Source organism: Sinocyclocheilus anshuiensis, unplaced genomic scaffold (assembly GCF_001515605.1).
Source record: "Sinocyclocheilus anshuiensis isolate Anshui unplaced genomic scaffold, SAMN03320099.WGS_v1.1 scaffold1531, whole genome shotgun sequence".
Classification (NCBI taxonomy): domain Eukaryota; kingdom Metazoa; phylum Chordata; class Actinopteri; order Cypriniformes; family Cyprinidae; genus Sinocyclocheilus; species Sinocyclocheilus anshuiensis.
In genome coordinates this window covers 1,050,695-1,072,655 of record NW_015551200.1, presented here as the reverse complement: position 1 = coordinate 1,072,655, position 21,961 = coordinate 1,050,695, and the positions used below count along the sequence as shown (strand labels likewise).

General features: G+C 36.1%; 4 protein-coding genes across 5 annotated transcripts in view; 3 read left to right on the top strand and 1 right to left on the bottom strand.

Annotated features, from left to right (window-relative positions):
• LOC107663411 (unconventional myosin-Ic-like) overlaps nt 1-2,637 on the top strand; it is a 37,777-nt gene extending 35,140 nt beyond the window's left edge. For both annotated transcript variants that reach the window (XM_016453641.1, XM_016453640.1), the window contains exons 25-32: nt 205-288; nt 359-452; nt 552-610; nt 1,199-1,334; nt 1,493-1,563; nt 1,649-1,746; nt 1,907-2,006; nt 2,212-2,637. In XM_016453641.1, the coding sequence (XP_016309127.1) occupies nt 205-288; nt 359-452; nt 552-610; nt 1,199-1,334; nt 1,493-1,563; nt 1,649-1,746; nt 1,907-2,006; nt 2,212-2,232 (663 nt within the window). In that variant the 3' untranslated portion in view covers nt 2,233-2,637. The remainder of the gene's footprint in view (nt 1-204; nt 289-358; nt 453-551; nt 611-1,198; nt 1,335-1,492; nt 1,564-1,648; nt 1,747-1,906; nt 2,007-2,211) is intronic.
• A 1,006-nt stretch (nt 2,638-3,643) lies between these two features.
• On the bottom strand, nt 3,644-5,717 carry LOC107663373 (uncharacterized). Its single transcript, XM_016453581.1, has 5 exons — nt 5,643-5,717; nt 5,129-5,299; nt 4,904-5,005; nt 4,601-4,816; nt 3,644-4,066 (listed from the first exon to the last, which is right to left on the bottom strand). Exons 1-5 carry the CDS (start codon nt 5,715-5,717, stop codon nt 3,668-3,670), a joined length of 963 nt encoding a protein of 320 aa, XP_016309067.1. The 3' UTR covers nt 3,644-3,667.
• Nucleotides 5,718-12,499: 6,782 nt separating this feature from the next.
• On the top strand, nt 12,500-14,156 carry epd (ependymin). The gene is made up of 6 exons (XM_016453651.1): nt 12,500-12,640; nt 12,776-12,810; nt 13,232-13,366; nt 13,489-13,675; nt 13,774-13,858; nt 13,961-14,156. Exons 1-6 carry the CDS (start codon nt 12,556-12,558, stop codon nt 14,082-14,084), a joined length of 651 nt encoding a protein of 216 aa, XP_016309137.1. The 5' UTR covers nt 12,500-12,555; the 3' UTR covers nt 14,085-14,156.
• Nucleotides 14,157-19,126: 4,970 nt separating this feature from the next.
• Nucleotides 19,127-21,961, top strand: part of panx1b (pannexin 1b) — a 7,616-nt gene continuing 4,781 nt past the window's right edge. The window contains exon 1 of the mRNA XM_016453656.1: nt 19,127-19,307. Coding sequence (XP_016309142.1) covers nt 19,127-19,307 — 181 coding nt within the window. The remainder of the gene's footprint in view (nt 19,308-21,961) is intronic.

Here is a 21,961-nt window from a genome sequence, read left to right as displayed (position 1 = left end):
TGAAGACTGGAATAATGGCTGCTGAAAATTCAGCTTTGCCATCACAGGAATAAATGACATCTTAAAATATATTAGAATACAAAGTTATTTTATATTATAATTATATAACAGATTGTATAAAAGACTTATTTCAAAAACATTTTTAAAAATCCCCCCAAAATTCTGAATGATAGTGTATGTACAACTTTTTGTTTTCCCCTGCAGGCATCTGAGCACCTTCACAGAATGTGCATTCGCAACCTGGTCAATGACTACTGCAGGAGAATCCAGCCAGAGTGGAAGAAGCAGGTACTGCATTCAGACAAGAGCAAATACACACATACATGGACAACCATAACTGATTTCACACTGTCTGCAGTTGGAACAGAAGGTTGTAGCCAGTGCGATCTTCAGTGGTCAGAAGGACTGCTACCCTAGAAGTGTTCCCAAACTCTTCGTAGCCACCAGACTAGGTAATATTCACAAACGCATGAAGAAATATCTATGCTGAAAAACACAAATACATAGACAAACAAACATAGAAACTCACTGACACATTTTTATTACCACAGAGACAGAAGAGATCAATCTCAAAGTGCTGCAAACTCTTGGGACTGACAACAAGGTGAAGGTAAATGTGTTTTTATGCTTTGTGTGAAATTATAGCTTAATGTTTGTGTGTATTCCATATAAATGTACTAGATGCTTTTAGATTTTTTGTTTGGTCACATGGTTCCATGTAGTATTCATTAAAGTCCACAATGAATGAGGTTAAGTTGTTTGTTTATTAATTTTGAATGTTACAGTATTTGAAATAAACTACAATATAAACTGCAAAGACATTTTGAACTGTAAATGAAAAAGCACAACTTAAAAAAGGTCTAAAGACTATGTGCTCCCAGCAGAACACTCAGGTGCCATCTCAACACCTGAGGCTTCATCCTGTTTCTCCTGTAGAGGGCGCACTCAGCCTCCAGAAAAAAAAAAAACATTAGACAATATGGACCCAAAAAAAAAAAAAGTATAAATGGCTCCTACAGAATCACCTTACCACAAAACAATGGCAAGTATTTATCAAAAGGAGCCAGTGAACCAGTATTATTAAGTAAAAAACAATAAAAAACAAAATCAATCTAATCTAATACTTATCTTAATAGAGATTTTTAAGGTTAATATTAGAGGGGTTGAGAATCTATTTGTATATTCTTTTCTTTTTCAGTATGGTGTAGCGGTCACTAAGTACGATCGGCACGGTTTCCGCGCACGTATGCGTCAGCTGCTGTTGACCACTTCATCTGTTGTGCTGGTCCAGGAAGCAAAAATCAAACAACGTATCGACTACGGCACATTGCTGGGTAATGTTACTGTAATACAGCTCTCTCCTTTGTTGCCTAACAATACTGTACGACATCCAAGCTTATTAAAGTTTCATACAAACAACTAGTGTGCCATTAACCTCTTACTGGGTAACACTTCACAATACCATACAATCTCGGTTGGTTTCTTTTTGTAGGTATCTCTGTTAGTTCCCTCAGTGATGGATTCTTTGTTTTGCATATTCCCACCACTGACAGTAAGCAGAAGGTGAGAGAAGCCCTGTTATGCTTTGTGATTGTCTTGGTTGTGCAGTTGGACATCTGTTGATTCACTTTGACCTTCTGACCTTTAGGGTGACCTGGTGCTGCAATGCGATCATGTGATTGAGGCTGTCACTAAGCTGGCCATCATGGCAGACAAGATACACAATGTCAACATCAGCCAGGACAGGTGTGTGTTTGTGTGCGTGCAGAATGGTAAATCCCTTAATAGACAAACTGTGTTCGGGAGTGCTGGCGATGTTCTCTAGAAAGGCATGAGAACTTTAGTTTACAGCACGTATATGTATGCATGTTTACAGCTTTCAATCTGGTTATGCTATACTCTCCAGTATCAGGTTTGCCGTAGCGAGGGGAAAGGAGGGAGTGATAGATTTCTCCAGTGGTTCGGACCTGCGAGTGGTCAAGACCAAGAATGGACACCTGTCTGTGGTGAGGCTCACACATTTACTGATAAATAAATACAAGGCTGAAAAATGCAATGGTTTTGGTTAGAAGGGAAGAGAGACAACAACGGTAGAAAAAATGGTTGGTACTGGGATTTCAGGATAAAAAAGTAATAAAATATAATAATAAGATGGATTATTTAGCAAATGTTGGTTGCAAGCAACTGATTACTCTGTTCCCTCTTTTCCAGACCACCCCACGAATCTCATGAACAGCCAATGACAGCTCACCAGATCATTTCACAGGAGTGCTTTAGCCAATCACTACACTTTTATGATTCATTTCAGTCTTACTCCAAAAGCACATTTTAGTATGTTAGCAAGTGTATATTAAAGGACATTTGTAATCTTTTCTTTTTTAAACTAAATTTTGCTTGTGCTTTGATGAGTTTATTTTATATTTTCGCTCATCTGACCAATTAAATTAATCTTTGTTTTTCAGTTATGTTAATAATTCAAGCTTTACTATGCAGATATACTATGAGTATTTTTGAGAATTCTTATTAACTACATAATCTTTTTAAATTTAAATACAAAAGCTTAGTACTTTCCAAATAACACCACTACTCTTTGTCAGTGCAATGTTTTATAACTGAATAAAAATGACTGAATAATAAAAAAAAAAAAAAAGATTAAATGCATTATTTTTGGTTTGCTTTATTAAATCTCTAAAACTTGCCCAAAAAAATGATGCCAAAAACTGCTCCTTCTGGCAGTGTTTTGAAACCGATCAGTCACAACATTTCAAGTGTTCTGTATGACTTCACTTACTGTCCGTTGTATGTAAAACAAAAAACAAAAAAAACTTTGTCACACAAATACACATGCACTAGAAGTGCTTCTTAGTCATTTTATTCAGCACACACACTTGTACAAAACAAACATATTTCACTTTTGCACTTATTTATGAACAATAAATATTGTATGAAAAATATTAGGCACATAAATAAAATAAATAATTTAATAAATAACACAAGGTGGAAAGTACAGGGGAATGACAACGAAAAGGGGATGTAAAATTGATCTCATTCTGACCTCTGATTTGCTGAATATTAGTGGAGGAGGGAAGTGGGGTGTTTGGGGAATTTTGGTCTTCCAGAATGACTGACTAACCTTTTTTTGTTTCAGTTAAATAGTCCAGTATAAAACAAATAATTTGCTGTTTGTTAAACACTTACCCTTCAAACAGAGCCCATATACATTCAAGTATAATAATTGTATTATCTAATAATACTTAATGGTCCAATAACACTGTTTGGCAATCTCATGATAACCCACACTAGCTGCCTGCTGATGTACTCAACCCCTGAGACTTATCAAATACATTGAAAATACTCTAAATACTTAAATATAAAATACAGAAATGCAGTTAAAAAAAAAGTCTTCACACATTAAGGCAAGTATCTGTTAAATTGTAAACAAACAGTAAATAAAAAATAGCAATAAATTATTTTCATATAAAATAATTAAAGAACAAGGTAAACAGAAACTGACATGAAAATGTTTATGGATGTGAATGTTAGTGTATTCAATTATGTCTTTTCTTGGTTTTGTTTTATAATTTAATTCTGTGTAATACTTGTGCAATACTTGGTTTTGTTCTTTTTTCTTGTTTTTTCTGCCTTTGTTGATTTACTTGCGTGTTTGTCAGTATTTGGCTTGGAGCACAGCGTAATCTCGTGCCAATCTGCTCAAGTACCGTTCCAGATCTCTCAGTATCACATACCCTCTCAGATGCTGAATCCAGCTGGACGTCTCTGCTGTTGTTGTCTGCTGGGTGTCCACAGATCCTCCCGTAAAAATAAAGCCTGCTGATGCCAGGGTGGGTTGTGGGAGGCTGACAGAGGTCTTCTCCATCATTGAAGTAGAAGATTGTGTAGAGGAGTGTGCAGAGCTGCGAGGATTATCCGTCCGAGTTGGGGTCTGGTGTACAGTGTTGCTCTCTGTGGAATGATGCATGCTGGGAATCGGACCGGAAGATGAAGTTGCATGCAGGGGATGGAGAAGTGGGGATTTTGTAGATGCAGTGATACTCAGACTGTTCAACTGCAGATAGAGAGCGAACATTAGTAATCTGTAAGATTCAGCATAATTTCATCTGTAAAAAGCTGGATTTTCTGCTGTAACCCTGGCTTTAGAATATTACATAATTGTTGCAATAATGTAATAATATTATTATAATATTAGTAATATTCTAATGTAATACTATTATTTAGAAGTCTAAAAAAACTAGAATAAAGAAGTGGAATTTATTTGCTCTACCAGTAAGAAAATGATCACACAGAGATCACAAGATCAGACAAATATGACTAAAACACTAGGCTACATGCCAAAGTCTTTATTGTTATTCTTAGATATCATATAAATATATCACAAACAGTTTCTATATACACTAAAAAAAAATCCCCTTGGGATTTTTAGAGATATTCTGGCAAGAGCACCCTCGTTTTGCAACTAAAAGGGCCGGGGGTCATGATGAGTTGATCATGGGAGTTGTTGCGACATTGTGTCTATGAGATCACTAAATTAGCTACTGATGGCTGGGAAGTGATTACGCATCTAACAAGTGTGCACTTGTACCTGAGAGTTGACTTGTTTCATTAGGTCCCGCAGATCTATTTGCAGACTAACAAAGCTTTGGCGCAAGGTGGACTGGGGCTTTCCACGTTTGCCTCTTCTCTGCTCTCTTCTTTCATTCGTCGCATCCCTCTCTCTCTCCAGCTGCTGCCGTTGAACTTCCAGGTGAGTCCAGAAGGTTTGGAGGTTGTGAGAGGCCAAACGCAAACGCTCTGTGTCCTGAACCACCAAACACATATGCTGTTAAAATATATCCCCGTGCAGTAAAATAACTAACTAAACACGTGATAAAGATATAACGCGCACCTGCATGTGTAGCCAGCTCTGATAACTGACCGTCACCGCAGGAAGTGAACTCAGCATCAGCTCTCTGTATTCAAAGAGCTCGTCACCAAACACCTGTTGTTTCTGTGAAAACAAAACCGCACGGTGTGAACATTTCGATACAAAGTGGAAAAATGTGACAATACATATCGTTTTGTCGTTGATATGTTTCGGCTTTTTTATGCAAATAGCATTTAGTTTTCTTACGTAGCGGGACAGCAGTTTTTGGACGCCTGCGCGAATAGTGCGTGTGAGGCGCAATGAATTTGAGAAGGACAGCGCCCCCCTGTGGCCAAGAGGGGAAGAGGAGTTTGTGGACACCATACAGATGAGGATGAGGATGAGGATGCAAAGAGGAGACAGACACCGCCGAAACATCTGGGAGAATGTAAAGTGAAACGGTTAGATCATTCAAAGTAGTGGTACCTTCAATATTATGCAGATACAGTGATGTATAATAAGACACACGGATTATCAGTTTTATTCGCCAACGTTTTTATCGATCAAATATCACGTCAGAGATCAACCAGTAGTCTCAGTAGTTCTTTTCACATAACAATACAGTTAAGGCACTTTGAATCTGATACGTGGGCTAAACAAGAGACCGTACACATTTGGAATATTATTACATAGTAATAACAAAGATAGCCTATATTTTTTCAGTCTAGTAAGTGATGCTGTACATAAGAGGTAATAAAGTTCAAATGATATCGTCTCTTACCTCGGTTTGAAAACCAGCACTTGATTGCTCAGTCGCCAGCTGTGATTTGAGATGATGGTGCACTGGAGATATCATCTTATATTCGCTTCTTATCGTTTCGGTTTCGCTCTTTTGGGAATGCCAGTTCTTCTTCTTTTTCAGCACGCGTATAGCTAGTCAAACAATTCCAAGAAGTAGGCTACAATCTTTAAGATTGTACTGTATTTTCATGTTTTCATGTATAGGCTGTATAGTTCAAACTTTTTTTTCTTTATATTTTTTTTCCAGAGATAACTTCTACTTCTTTACAACGAAATGACAGGTTAACTGACTAAACACAAAACTAACAAATATAGAGACACTGACAAAAAATAAATAACTAAATAAAAAAGGGATTAAGGTATAATAATAATAATAATAATAATAATAATAATAATTTAATCATTTAAATTTAGCAGACGCTTTTATCCAAAGACATTTTTTACCAGTATGAAACATCAAGGAAACATCAAAATGTTAAAAGAGACAAAAAGATATTCTAAATTAGGATGTATAGATGCAATTGATAGAATGTGAACAAGAAAATGAAATGCAAGACTCATTTCAAAGCATCAGTTAAAAGATATTCAACATTACTTCTGTATATTTAAAACAAATCAAAATAGAATTGTATATCTTACATCAGGGAGTGTTTTCAAACACGTAGCAGATTTTTTTTTTTTGTCAACGTTAAAATAAAGTATAAATAAATGATAAAATAGTAAAAGTATAATAAAGCATAAATTAATATGAAGGTTGTAGTTGCATTACATTTTACAACCGATGAAGACATGGAAACTCGTAAGACAGTCCCTATGGGGAAGACCCTCCCACGCTTCCTTGCATGATCTAGTCTCTGTCTCTCTCTGACGTTGTCTTACTCAACAGCTGATTTCTACAAGAAAATGAAATTTCTGTTTTGCCCCATGACCAGCTGGGCCGTAAATTCACAAAAAGTACCTTCTTAAAATGGAGACCACAATATCTGTAAATTCGAAACGTGTGTATTAAAAACACAGAAAAATCATGGTTTCACTTGCTCTAGAACTAATGCATTGTACCCCTATATCCCCTGTACATTTATTTGCAGTTAGCACATCTTTTATCCCGTTGGGGCCTCCATGGATCGGATTTGTTAGTCCAGAACATCCCATAGATGCACGGTCAGATTGGGAATTTGGAACTGAATTTTTGTTCCTGAAACCATTCCTGCACAATTTCTGACAGGGTGCATTATCCTGCGGAAAGAGGCCACTGCCATCAGGGAAACACCTTTGCCATGAAGGGGTGGACGTACAGGTAGGTGGTATGTGTCAAAGTAATATCCACATGAATGCAAGGACCTATGTTGCACAGCAGAATGCCCGTGACCCTGGAGCCAGTTCGCAGGTTGTCTTTTGGTAGGTATTAATCACTGCATACCAGGAACGGGAAGACTTGCTGTTTTGGAGATGCTCTGACCCAGTCGTAGAGACATCACTATTCGGCCCTTTTTCAAGTCACTCAGGTCTTTCTGCATGCCCATTTTTCCTGCTTCCAACACATGCGAATTCAAGAACTAACTGTTCACTTGCTGCATAATATATCCCACCCCTTAACAGGTGCCATTGTAACAATATAAGCAATACTATTCACATCACCTGTCTGTGGTTTTAATGTTGTGGCTGATATATTGCTGAACAAACTGGAATTTTCTTCTTTTATGTTTTTCTGCAGTTCCTGCTGCTTGTGGAAATCAAAAGAAGTTTAATAATAGTGTAAATAAATGTTTTTTACAATTATTCAAAACATTTCTGACCTGCAAGTCAAAAACAGCAGGTAAACATGGTAAGAGAAATTCAGTCCTTAGCATGTGGCTTTGAGCAACAACTAAAATATATTTAACATTACAAAACAACAGTTTTAAAAGGAAATCCTCTGGATTGTTCTTGTACATTCCCAGTGTTTATTGAATTTACTTTCTTTCAGTCTGTCTAACCTGGGATATCCGATTACTACAAAACATTTTTTTCGTTGTCTCTTCTTTTTGAGGGAATATCCATTCTAATGACACTGGCGATTTCATTGGCTGTGAAGACATGAAGTTTAAACATGCATCACAGTGTCACTGGATTTTGAGGTAATCATATGACCATTGTTTAACAGAAGATGCCACACATGCAGACCACAACTACTATGTAAGTTGACATGTATAGTTTACAGTGAGTAAAGATGGTGAGGTTTATTTGGTGATGCAAAACCGCTGTTGCACCACATGAGCGTCTCACTTCATGTTTTTCACACCAGAAGTTTTGAGTTGAGCAACACTTCCTTTCTCCATTGCTCTCTCTCTCTCTCTCTCTCTGTCTCTCTGTCTCTCTTTCTCTTCGTCACTCTTTTCTCTCACTCTCTCTCTCAAGTGATGTTAATTGTCAGAGATAAAAACTTCTTATTTAGGAACATACATACGTATGTTCACATAATTATAGAGGTAATTATAGAGAGCCAATGCATGTTACCTATTTAATTTAAAATACAATTTAATATATTATGTACATTATATAATTAGCAGAAAATTCAAATTGAAAATATACATGATTTTTAAGAATGTCTTACTATTTGGTTTGTCTCCCTTTCATGTTATTGGCAACAGCACTACAGCTGCATGCCCTTATGAAAAAGAAGTGAGCTTAATTGTGTCAAATGTGCTCTTGAAGAGTACTTGAAAGTATATGAAAAAAACTGTAGTTGCAGGTAATATAATATTAATTAAATAAAAGGCCACTTAAGTGTACATTAAGAGCGTCCACTTTTAAAGTGCACTTTGTAATAATGTCAAATTTAACTTTTTATATTAGAGTATTTTGCCATGCTTTAAAAAAGTAGTTATTTTAATGTGTTGACTAACAAAGCACAAGTACTTGATTATAGTTTGAATTGTAGTGTGTTATTTGATATTACATTTAAGTTAATATTATGTGCACTAAATCTTTCTGAAATTACATATAAAGATGTCAAAAAAGCACTCTTAAGTTAACTAACTGCATTTGATAGTTTGCTCTCTACATTCATTTTCATTGAATTGTAAATATCATGTAAGTGTCCGAAATAGTTACATTCAATTTGCACGCAATTGTGAATTTTGTGTAAAACCTGGTGATCATGTAATGATCCAGCATTATTTTAGATGATTTAAAGAGCATTTTGACTATTTGAAAAGCAGTTCATGATCAATGTTGCAAGTTAGAAATAGTGCAGGATCAGAAAAATAAATATGTATTTATCGTTTTACATCATATTGCGTCTTTGTTTCACATTTTTAAAGAAATAAAAAATAAAAAAAATCCAGATTTGCTACATTTTGAGTTCCAGATTTTTAATATGGTTTCAGACTTTTGAAACCCAATGTATAGAAGAAGTAGTGGGTGATTTTCGTAGTTTGGCCATATGCATGTTCATCAAGGAAGTAACAAACCCCGTCATGACTCTTCCTGGTAATTCCTTGAGTGATCCTCTGTGCCAACTGGAGGGGGCAAAAACAGAAGTAGGGCGAAAACCACATGGGTGGAGGCGGAGCAGTGGTGTACAATTTGTCATTTCTTGTTGTTTCGCGGTGACCCGTAGGAGGGGGTAATTCTCAACTGACAGACACCCACGCAGATTTCACTGGGGCTCACAATGTCTATGCAGGTTTATATAGGACTCAAATGGCTTTGTATGCATGAATACATCAAGATGTAACACATACCATATATATTTACACATAATATATTACAAGTGCATTTAATGCAGGCAAAGCCATGCATTTGCATAGCATGTTACGATGTAAACAAAATGTCATAAATACATTTCTGATATTAACTTCCCTCTTGATATTGTTCCAGTTGTTCTTCCTCTTTTCTATTTTTCCAACAGTGTCTCTATTTCTGTTTGCTGTTATTCTCAGTCCTGACTCATCCAATACTGTATATTAGTTTTCCTTATGACACACCAGTTTTGATAGATTTCTCAGCTAAAACTTATGATCTCACTTCTCTCTCTCTCTCGATTGTTTTTTTTCCCCTTTTTTCTTTCGCAACTTTTCCTTCCCTTATCCTCATTTCTCCGGATGTTTAAACTAATTTTTTTTTTTTTTTTTTTTGAGCTGGCGTATTATCATGACATACTGTGTACTCAGTGCTTACTTTATTAGGTACACCTAGCTAGTATGGGGTCGGACCCCCTTTTGCCTTCAGAACTTTCTTCTCCGTGGCATAGATTCAGCAAGGTGCTGGAAACATTCCTTAGAGATTTTGGTTAAGCCAGTAAGTATGCCATTAAGTTTTATTGTCAAATGGACTAAATACAGTTTAATGGCTATCAAATGAGATCAGACATGCACTCTATAGGCCTGTAGGTATATATTATGATTCCTATGGTATCTTTTTTTTGTCTGGTTTTATATCTTGTATCACAATTTCTCCTGATCTGAACATGCACTAAAAAGACACAGGGATAAGAGAGTCAGACACACCCTGTTATCAATCATTGAAGCCTATTAATAATACTAAATATTACTACTAATAAAATATTAATAGTATTAACAGTAAACATTTTGTTGATTGCATGACAAGTTTGTTAAGAAAAATGTACATATCTCGACAACTATATATAGAGAGCGAGAGCAAATAACAATACTTGATCCTGCATTCTTGAACCATGCAGTGCTGGAATCCTAAAGGTCAGCCTATACACCACAAATTGAACTCCGCTTAGAAGAAAACTGCTGAAGTATGAGAAGTTGCCCAATAGTCTGATGAGGCTGTAGCTTCCAGTTTGCACACATTTAGATCGGGGGGAAAGGGGGCTGTTGCTTTCAAATGATCCACAAGATGGTAATGATAACCTAAAGCTATCGCTAATTCTAGAATGTAAGAAGGCCTTTTCTTTTGTATATTCTTTTGGGATGGTTATGCATGGGCCAGCAGACCTTTTGCTAGGTAATATAAAAATATCCAGATGCATATAGTTGTATTAGAAATGCAAAACAGAGACATACTTCCAATCCAGTCCAATAGTACACTATTGTGTTTAAAGTACACTGTAGAAAAAAGTTTTTTTTTTTAATTGAAAATAAAACAAAGATTATTGGAGTACAAGCAAATACTATTTCAGTTTCTGTCTATTTCAAAATTTCACTTGAATTTATTGTCATTGTTTCTTTATTGTTTGTTAAATTTACTAGCAGTTTCTGAGTGAAAATTTTCTTCACCAAATGTTTTTAGTGTGCCTCAAATGCTTCACAAAGGACAAATTGTGTGCAGTTCTTAAACAATATGATTATTTTAAAACATTGTCCTGATTCTATGAATAAATTGATGTAATAATAATGAAATATTGATATATGGAAAACTGAAAATAGTAAATCCGTCTGAATCTGTCGTTTAGATTTGCATTTAAAATTCTTACATGTTTTCCTTCTGGTTTATTGTTCCCTTTTACCTAGAAAACAAGACTGCCATCAAGCAGGGAAAGCAAATAAACTAAGTTTCACCAGTTACAAGCATCCCGCATTGACTCCAGAACAGAGCCCATGAAGGTGACTGCAGTTCAACATCTGGGCTCTGATAGTCTGCACGCGCATCAGCCACGCACCTCCGCTTTTGTATTCATTATACATATGATTTATTCAGCTTAAATTTATAATGAAAAGATTCTTTTGCTAAGGCTTTATTTATTAAGAAAGCCAGTTTAAGAAACATGTCTGCTTTACAAAATTTACAGTTAGACCATGTTTGTACCAGACACCAGCACAGTTATTGAAAAAGAATGATTGGAAATTGAATAAAGATTGGAAATTGAAAGATCCAGATTTCGCAACATGCATCAGCTAAATTATCTAATTTTCCACAACCGGATCTTTACCATCTAAACGCAAATGTCAGAACGAATTCCTGACAATCCCTGGCATAAAACAGCAATAGTGAAAGTGGCCTACAAATGTTTAGGGGGATTTCTTGTGTCCTCTTTACAAGAAAACAGAATCAATGAATTATATTCAAAATTCTTATAAGTTGCTCGATATGCAGTTGAGTTTGTGCATGTCTCAGGTGTAAAGAATTGACAATAGCTACATTTAAATTGGAAGTTTGTGTTCATTTTGTTTGATTGCCAGTGGTACAAAAATAAGTAAAATCACATAAGTGACAAAACAACTGACCAGAACGTTTTCTTCAAATTCAGTTTAGAATTTCCAACTAGACCTAGACAAGAAACATTATAATTGAAATAATGAAGAACTTAATTTCTTTACTTCTGCCGTTGGTACTTTCTTTCACATTTTTACTTTTGCTGTTTTTACATACTTGCATATTTACTTGATGTGATGTACATGTTCTGTGGTTTGAAAGGTGATTGCAGTTAAATCTTGAAGTGTAAAAATCAGATGGAAATGCTTCTAAGTATTGCAAGTGTATTGAAACACAGAAAGTACCAGATGGGTTTTTGTTTTCACACCTGTATAACTGACTTTTGTTTTTGTTTGCTTTTCTTTTTTCCTTGATTCAGAAGTTCAGTCAGAGCATCCTCTGTGTATTCCTCACCTCACATGAACTAAAATCATGTGATGTGACACCAACTGTCTCTGGACTTATGGTTCACCAGTATGGAGCCAGCACCGCTGAGTGCCGATCAGAGGCCGGACGGGGGGGATTGTTTGTATAAATTCAGTTTTTTGACCTTGTTTATCTTGTGAATGGTCATTTGTGCCAATTCAGTCCAGCTTTCTGCACTTACAACATCTTTTGTTTATTCCATCACTGGATGTCCAGGAGATAGAAGGGAGGGGGCCTTTATATGGGGTGCAGGGGTTATATATAAAAAGCGCACTCTCTGAATGATTGTGGATGTGTCTGGACCTGAAGAAAGTTAGGTAGCAATGATGCATATAGTCAAGCTGCTCTGTGTGGTTTTCTCGTGCCTCTGTGCTGTCGCCTGGGCTTCGTCTCCTCGCCAGCCATGTCGTAAGAGCCTTTTTTGTCTTTGCGGTTTCTGTAATATTATTGATTTTAACATAACTCTAATATTTTTTGAATCTGAACATTCTCCGAAGCTGTAGCTGATGTGAAGACATTTTACTTTTAATATTTCTTTTACAGATTCACCACCACTGACCAGTGGGACAATGAAAGTGGTGAGTGTGCAAAATTTCAAAGAGATATTTAATATTTATAGCATGCAGTTAGTGTACAATTTGGCTCTGTAATGAGAGAACCTTTAAAAATGTTGTCATACAATTACATGCATGAGCCCTCATTGTTTCACCATTTATGAAACACTATAATTCAGTGATTGTACAAGTCCTTTTAAGTAATACAAACACTAATTTTAAGGCATCTACAGTGATCATATTCCCTTTAAAATGCCTGTGATAAAATATTTGCTTAACATAAGGCAGTGTGGAAAAAAGGACTTAAAATTGTATTTGCATTTTGCATGGTTTCATTACCAAAAACCTATTGTAAACTTCAGAACTATTAAAAGCTAAATAAATAGTATTTTTATTGAACATTTATACTGTTCTCTTTTGTTTCACATGCAAAATGCACATTCAGGTTTCAACAGGGGGTCATGACCTTGCATCTGGAGAGTTCAGTTATGACTCCAAAGCGAATAAATTTCGTTTTGTGGAGGACACTGCTCACGTGAACAAAACTTCTTATATGGATGTGCTCATACACTTTGAAGAGGTAGGCTTAATCAGCAATTCTGACTCTCTCTATTCCTCTTCCTCTTTCAGATTGTGATTCACAAGTTTTTATTTTTGTAGCTTTTTCAGCAATATATATTTAAGCACTTTATTTCCACACAGGGTGTACTTTATGAGATAGACAGTAAAAACGAGAGTTGCAAGAAGGAGACTCTGCAGTTCCGTAAGCACCTGATGGAGATTCCACCCGATGCCACTCACGAGTCTGAGATTTACATGGGCAGCCCCTCCATCACAGAGCAGGGACTCAGAGTTCGCATGTGGAATGGAAATTTGCCTGAACTTCATGGTCAATACCTTTTTTTTTTTTTACTTTTTGGTTATTTTATTGTTTTTAATGATCATGCTTCTTAATATTTTTTTGGTGGGTTCCACTTTCTTTTTCAGCTCACTACTCTATGTCAACCGCTTCCTGTGGCTGTTTGCCAGTCTCTGGCTCCTACTATGGTGAGAAGAAGGACCTTCTCTTCAGGTACAGCAGAGAATAAATTCACGTTTCTCCCAAAATGTTTTTGAAGATGTCTACATGTTATTGTATCCTGCATTTTTACATATCAGTCATTTTCTGCTTCAGTTTCTTCGGTGTTGAAACAGAAGTTGATGACCTGCAAGTCTTTGTGCCCCCGGCCTATTGTGAGGGAGTGGCATTTGAGGAGGCACCAGACGACCACAGCTTCTTCGACCTGTTCCACGACTGAAACAACATATGATATACAAAGTGCCAAAGATGGCTACATACAATAATAAAAAGAGCATTTAAATAAAAAATATTTCCTGTATCCATCTTTATTTCTTCAGAAAATGTTTGCGGTTTCTTTTTTGCTATCTTTTTCTTGCTATCTGTCTTTTGCAACGTGTTTCTTCACTGAAGTCAATAAAGCTGAGCTTTCACTGAAATCCATTTTGGATGTCTGTTTGAAAAACAAGATAATCACAAATCAGTGTGGACAACAGAGGTGTTAAATTCGTATGCGTTTTTCGTATTCGAAATCCTAAAAATTCGTCACGCACAGAAACCTTGCACACTGAGTCCGATGCGTATTAATTAATGTTGCGAAAAAATTCGCAAAACAGCACTAAATGGAGTCTTCAAGCAGTGAGGATGATTTTGTTGTCCTCTCGCTTCTTAAAAAAAGAGAAAGAAAGGAAATATTGGGTCCATCCAATCCTGAGATATACGTTAGAGACGGCTTCTAAAAAAATGCATCATGATGAATTATTCAAAGATATTTAACCTTGTCACTGTGCTTTTTTTCTGTATTTTATCTCATACTATGATGAACACATGAATTTGTTTAAACCGTTTTATCAGAATCAGAATAGCTTTATTACAAAGTATATTACACACACAAGGAATTTGACGTGACGACAGGAGCTTCCAGTGCAGAAGAAAGTACAAACATAGTGCAGACATACATAGGAATAACACAGTAGGGATGCAATATAACACTAATATAATATATGCCATTATGATTGTTCATTGTTAGATACAACCATCTTTCCCTGATCTTTTATGTAATTATAAGTTCGGCAATAATAATAATAAAAAAGAGGGACAGGTGCACTAACACCTCATGGCATCACTAACTCAACAATCTAGTACTGTTTTCTTCAGCGTTTGCAATATCTGCACAAAGGATATGTCGGGCAGCTGCTCGAAGATCTCGCCTTTGGAGAAGACTGTTGATTTTATACTCAAAAAATGTAAGTATTACTACTTAAACATTAAGATTACCCCAGAATAAATTGCATCGTTTGCCCACCCCAACACTTGCAATAATAATGATAAATGCTATTTTGTCGTGACATAGCTATACATAAATATACACTAGTTGAACAAATGCAGTCGATGTGAATACATCAATTTTCAATCAAGCAATTAATACATGAATTAATAAAATATTAATATTTTATTTACTGACAACAACAAGAAACATGAATAAATGAGTAAAGGAATGAAAAGCAAGCATCACAATAAATACATACATATATAAGTCAACAACAGATGAAACAAAGCTTAATTCAAACTTATTGTTCTAACAATCATGTATTTACAGATGGTGAATCCCAGATCCTACTGCCATCTCAACACAGCTGAGACAGTTCTGCTGCTGCGCTTTGCTTCACAATCTCGCTCTTCTCAATGGGGACATCGTTGAGCAAGAGGATGAGGAAGACCATGATGACGGCTCTCTGAACCACACAACCTAGAAGCAAGAGCAGGGGAACACATGTGGGACAATCTGGCTGCCACTGTGTCTGCTCCAAACATTTGTGTGCTGCTTTCCATGAGCACGACTACCTGTAAAACATTTAAACGGAGTTAAACATTTTACAGTTCATGTTGTCAGCTTTCCATTTCTTGCCAAATTTCATGTTTACAATTACATGCATTTTTTTGTTGTAGCTTTATTACTTTTGTAGTGGGCTAAACCACTGAACTGGTGAGCAGAAGGTTGCTGGTTCAAAACCACCAGTATGTCCTTGAGCAATCCAGGTCGTTCCAGGGGATTGTAGGTCCCTGTAATAAGAGCACTGTAAATCACTTTGGATAAAAGCTTCATGACATTTTTTGATGATGCTTTTGAAGCTTCTGAAAGTCAGCCTTCATTGTATGAACAGAAACCAGCAGAACAAACTTGAACAAACTCACATCCTCAGTGTCTTTTGGTGTTTCTCTAGATGCTCCAGCTGGCTCTGGGTTCACTGAGGATGAAGAGACCACAGCAACATCTGGCCCAGATGAGGCAGTAAGAGGTGGAGTGATGGAGCGTCTCATCCATGGCACTGACTGGACCATTTCCAGTATGCTGCTGTGGACTTCTCCATCCTCACTACTCACACCAGTCTGAGTACATTTCAGATCCTGCAAAGATGCACAAACACAATACAAAACAGTAATTTTAACAGCATAGCATCCAGACAAGAGTCGTGTCACCTCTGTGATTTATCTGCTCAATACTGCATTTACATGTTGAGGTAGTTGCTGATGTAACTCGCTTTTTATTCAACACAAATGTTCCTTAAATTATCAATAATACAAATGGACAAATAAAATAGATAACTTATGTTTAGTTACTTTATGTACATTTGTTTGTTTACACGACTTACTTTCATCTAAAACAGTGTTGACAACAGTGAATTCTACACATACATCACTCAGATGCCTGTTTCAAGTCTATTAGATGTGCTCATCTGCAATACTTAAAGATTATCCTGTCAGATGTTAAATAGACATTTAGTAATTGTCTTTAAGATGTATATATGGTTCATGTAAATCCACTTTTGAGACGTATGTGTACTTAATGGAGCTCCCCTGTTAGTTGTGCATTATAAAACGTGTTTTTACAGCAAAATCACAAATATTATGTAGGTCACAGACAGGGTTTAGATTAAGCCAGGATTAGGCCATAGTTCAACTAGGACATTTAAGTAGCTTTTATAAACGTGCCTTGGATAAAAACACAACTGATGTGCATCTTGAGACAAAAAAAATTATTTTAAGATCAGCCAGTTCAAGTTTCTTTCAGTTAAAACAGCCCAGACATGCATTTTAGTCTGGGACTAGTCTTGACCAGCCTTGTCACTGAAACCGGGGGATAGCGTCTTTACACCTTTTGCTTATATATTGCTTACTTTACACCTTAGTTTTAATACATTATTAACTCCATAAACAATACCACTGTATGAAAATATCTTGCACACTTCAATTTGAACGATTATTAAGGGACAAAAAAAATTCTCACCGTTGTCTCTGTGCAAGCGGCCATCTTCTTCTTCTTTAAATTTTATTGGCGGGTTAAAGGTGCATTTACCGCCACCTACTGGACTGGAGTTGGTGTGGTTTGTCGCGTGTTTGATATAGCTCTTTCCAACTCAAATAGAGTAAATTGCTGATCCAGATCTCCCCCTGATGTAATGCTTCTCTCTATTATCCCTGGACTTTGAGCAAGTGTCTGGTCTCTATACTCCTTAGCTGTTGACGATAGATTTCCAGAGCTGTGGATCTTCACAAAAGTTTTTACAAAAAGATCTGCTTTTTCTGCATTACTAATTTCATTTTTGTTGTTACTACATAACACTGGTATTTCCACATTTGTCCTTGTTCCACTCATTTTCCTAATTGTTCTCCATATGTCTGACAGCTGAGTTTCTAAGCGGCCATCTTGCCAACAACATCTCGTTTTGACATCTCGCGTGGTTCTGTGTGATTTGGTCAACTTCAAGTTACGCCCCCTTCTTCAAGTTACGCCCCTCTCTTGCAGTCCGCAGACAGACACTCTTGGAAAAAATCGAACCCGATCCGATTTTTTTTTTATGACGGACGAATATTTCGGAGGCAGTATGTAAACGTGATTGACATAACGTGAGGTCGTATTTATTTTTTAACGTGCGAAATTTTCGGACTCAGTGTGCAAAGATCATTGAATGTAAAGAAGGAAAAAGTAACTAAAAGTTCTTCCAGGAAAAGTTAACTAAATTAATCTATCAAAAAGAGTTTTATGTGCAATGTAGTGACAAAACTTTCATATATCTATATCATACACCCTTAACCACGTTACTGAACAGTTAGTTTACGCTACTAAAATGACAAACAAAACACAGGATCACTGAATAAACGCTAAATGCACAATGATGAATGGCAAATGAACTGCATTTCTTTACTTACTATTTAGTGCTACAATAGCTTTTGTTCACGTGTTTGTTTCAATAAGAAATAGTGTATGGCGTTATTTTAATGACAAATGTCGAGGCGTTATTTTAACTGAGCGCGAGCGTCCGGTTTTGTGCGAGAGCAAAGGAAATCCGCGCGCGAGCGGAGAGATTCGCGCTCGCGCATTCATGGGATGGCAGGGTCACTGTCACAGACAGAAAGAGAGTTTTGGGAAGCCACACCACGGTCTTGTGAAAGCTGCATAGAGTCTTCGTGTGACGTATCTTCTTCTTCTTCTTCTTCTTCTTTGGTGTTTTATTATATTGGCGGTTGGCAAACCCGTGTGACGTATCTTCACTGTCTGAGGTTTACCTAACCTTTGTCTCTCAGCAAAGTCAGGGAAATTTCCCAATTTCACTGGTTACAGATACAGATAATTCATTCATAATGACTTGAATATTGCTTTTATTTCTTAATTTGAAACATTTCGTTTTAAATAAAAGCATAATCAAATAGACTTATTCCATGCAGTTTTTTTTTTTTTAATAATAAGACCAATGAGGTATATCATGATTTAATCATTTCATATGGCTTTGTACTTTTGCCCATTTACATGAAGTGGCAAAAAATGATGCTTGCATAACAAATTAAAGAGTAGTTCCATGCATTTAGCCTTCTCCAACTCCCCCCCTAAATAGGCCTTCATGTACACATTTACATAAATTAATACAAAATTACAGTAGTAAGTGTATGGGCCTAATCAAAACGTATTAATATTATTATTATTAGGCTATTTTTATTATTTTAGTTTACTACTAGCCTAGAAGTTATCCCTCTTACTTTATTGCTGTCTTTATTTAATAACAGATTTGTTTGTCTTTTGTTTTCTTTGTCTCATAAAATCATACTTGTATCACACTTCACACTTGATTTTAAAACGCTTTTATTTGGACAACTGAATCAATCTGAATACGGTTTCTACAGTTCACTCTGGTGTTGTTGTTATTGGTTGGTGAATCGTGCACGAAACCCTGCCCACCGGAACTAGCGGTGCACTTGACACGTACTGTACATTTCATCTCAACAATGGCAATAGCACGCGTTGCTACCGAATATGTATTTTCTGATTTTTTATTGAAAGAGCAGAGTGACTCTAAGTATAAAGGCGTGCGCCTGGAACTGGCAACAGACAAACTGGTCACTTTTATCGCGGTTGGGCTTCCTTTGTTACTCATCTCACTCGCCTTTGCACAAGAAGTCTCTGTGGGTCAGTAAAAATATATTTTTTTAATATATAACGAAATTTGCGGGTGGAAAAACAGTCAACAGTAGTGTTTAATTTGAAACATCTGATAGAGACGAAGAGGCTTAAACCTGTGGGGATAATATGTTCAAACAGATAATCATGAAGCGCATAGGCTATTTGTCTTGCTGATTGGAACAGAAAGGCGGCCAATTGTTGAAAGACACTCGCTAAATCGACGTTTACTCCATTGTTCTTCAATAATGTTTTGTAATATTTCGTTGCAGGGCATGTTTTTACATAACTTTCTGTCGATTTTATTTTTTTTTAACAAAGACCGACGCCAATCGCGAATCGGTTTTGTGTGTAAATCCAGAATGGACGCGTCACTGCTTGGAGATGCGTCAGGAGCGATGTGCGCGTTCACAAAACAAAACAAAACAAAACATAATGACACACATGCAGCAATGCAAAAGCATGCGAACTGTTAACATCGTATTTTGCAGGATAAATGCACTTTAAATATATATTTTTTTGAAGTTTAAATAATTATTGCGGCCAGTCTTTTGCCTCGCTCATTGTGACCATTATAGCTATCTTTGGCTTGTTTTTATTTCAGCCAGTGTAGTTGAGGGCGTGTTATCTGTTTCGGTATAAGGAGTCGGAGGCAGAAATGACACACTTCTTCAATCACAACTAAACCAGAGTGTTATGCTTAGCAAAGATCTGTCTTCCTAAGACAAGAGTTGTTTCACAAAATTTAAAACAGAAAAAGAGCATAATCCCAACAAACACAGAACGTTCCCCTAACGTTCCCATATGGTTTCCAGTTGGTTATTTTTTTGGGAACCAAATAAGAACGTTCTGTGAACCAAAAACGAACGTTCCCATAATGTTCTGTGAACCAAAAATTGTTAGCTGGGATGATCTTTTCTACTATCTTTGATGCTATTGAATTCAGAATCTTTTATCTGTAGGTTGTTGGTTAAAAGTTGCAACATTATCCATACAAGATGGTTGTCATCATGGTTGTGCTCTATTGTTATACTAGTTTTTAATAAAAATTGCAATAAATACTGACTGTATTCATTTATAATCAATTACTTTTATTATAATATTAAAATCAGTAACACTCCGAGTTGTTAAAGTTCACTCAAAAATATATATTCTGTAATTTTACTCACTCTCGTGTCATTCCAAAACTGACTTTAATTTATCTGCAGAATGTAAAAGAAGATATATTGAGAAATGTCTCTTGTTTTTTCCCCTCCATACAGTGGAACTCAGTGGGCTCCAATATTGTTTGGTTACCAATATTCTACAATATATCTTCTTTTGTGCTACTTTTGGCAATACTTCACAGACATTTAGGTAGGCTACATTAGTAGTCTGTCAATTATGAAGGAAGCAATTGTCCTTGGTCTTCCCACTTGTTCCTCTAGTTTTATGATGATGAATTTAAGATGAGTGTTTGAAAGACATTTATAAATAGACCTAATTATCACAAAGCACACCAACATAATACACAGGAATATCTTTTGCTCATAAAAACATGCAAAAAGCACCTTGTATTTCTGTAAGTAGCATAGTTGAGCATTTTTTGGATGAGATTAATCTCATTTCCATCACATAGTTCTTGTTATGACTTAAAGGCACAATCAGGGGCGGATCTAGAAAATAATTTTTAGGGTGGCAAAGGGGTGGGGTCTGTGAGGGGTGGCAACACCAAAGCAAGCCCCCATGCATAGTTTTTGGGGATTTATGGTCTGACATACACAGTTGTGTTCACAAATATTTTATTACCATTAAGTAATCATCTATACTGTTTAAAATGAAAAATAAATAACATTTCAATATCCATCATGGCACCAAGTCAATACACAATATTAAAAACTTCAACAGGTTATAAATGTTTCTGAGCTTGTATCACTAAAGAAGACATGCGGTTCTATTAAAATTACATAGGCTACTTGGATGGTATAAATCACGTTTAGTGCAAGTTTAAAAGCAACAAAAACTTTTGAATTTCCTAACATTAGAAAGAAATACAATAATATCAAAGCACTGAAACTGGATCAGTTTTGAAAACAATGTTTGATTCTCTGTTATTAACAGAGGTGGGAATGTCTGTAATCACCCAGAACAAACTCTATCAACCATATACTCTAGCAACACCCCAGCAACTGCATAGCAAGAGCCTAGCAACCACCCAGAATATCCTAGCAACCAACTAGCAACACTTCAGCAAACATCTAGAACATCTAACTGACCAAACCATTTATGATTTTAAACAAGACTTTAAGACAAGCCAGCATAAATTTGTCTTTCAAACTTTTCAATCTAGTTAGTTTTTCTTACAGGTTTTGTTTCAACTGCTTACACACATTTTTCAAAACTTTGCCTCTTTTTTTTGTTTTTCAAAACTTTACACACAAATCCAAGAATTGCACACACAAAATGCAAAATGCCTCACATCACTTGCAAAATGAAGCACTGCATTCAAAATATCACAAACACATCTCAAAAGCAAACTTTTGCAAACACCTTTGTCATAATATTAATTCCTGTTAGAGTTTTGTGTGTTACATAGATAATTGTGTGTTGTGTTTTGCAAAAAGGGTTTTATGAAATTGAAAACTGAGTCAAAGGCCGAGAATTAGTGTATGGTTTTGCAGATT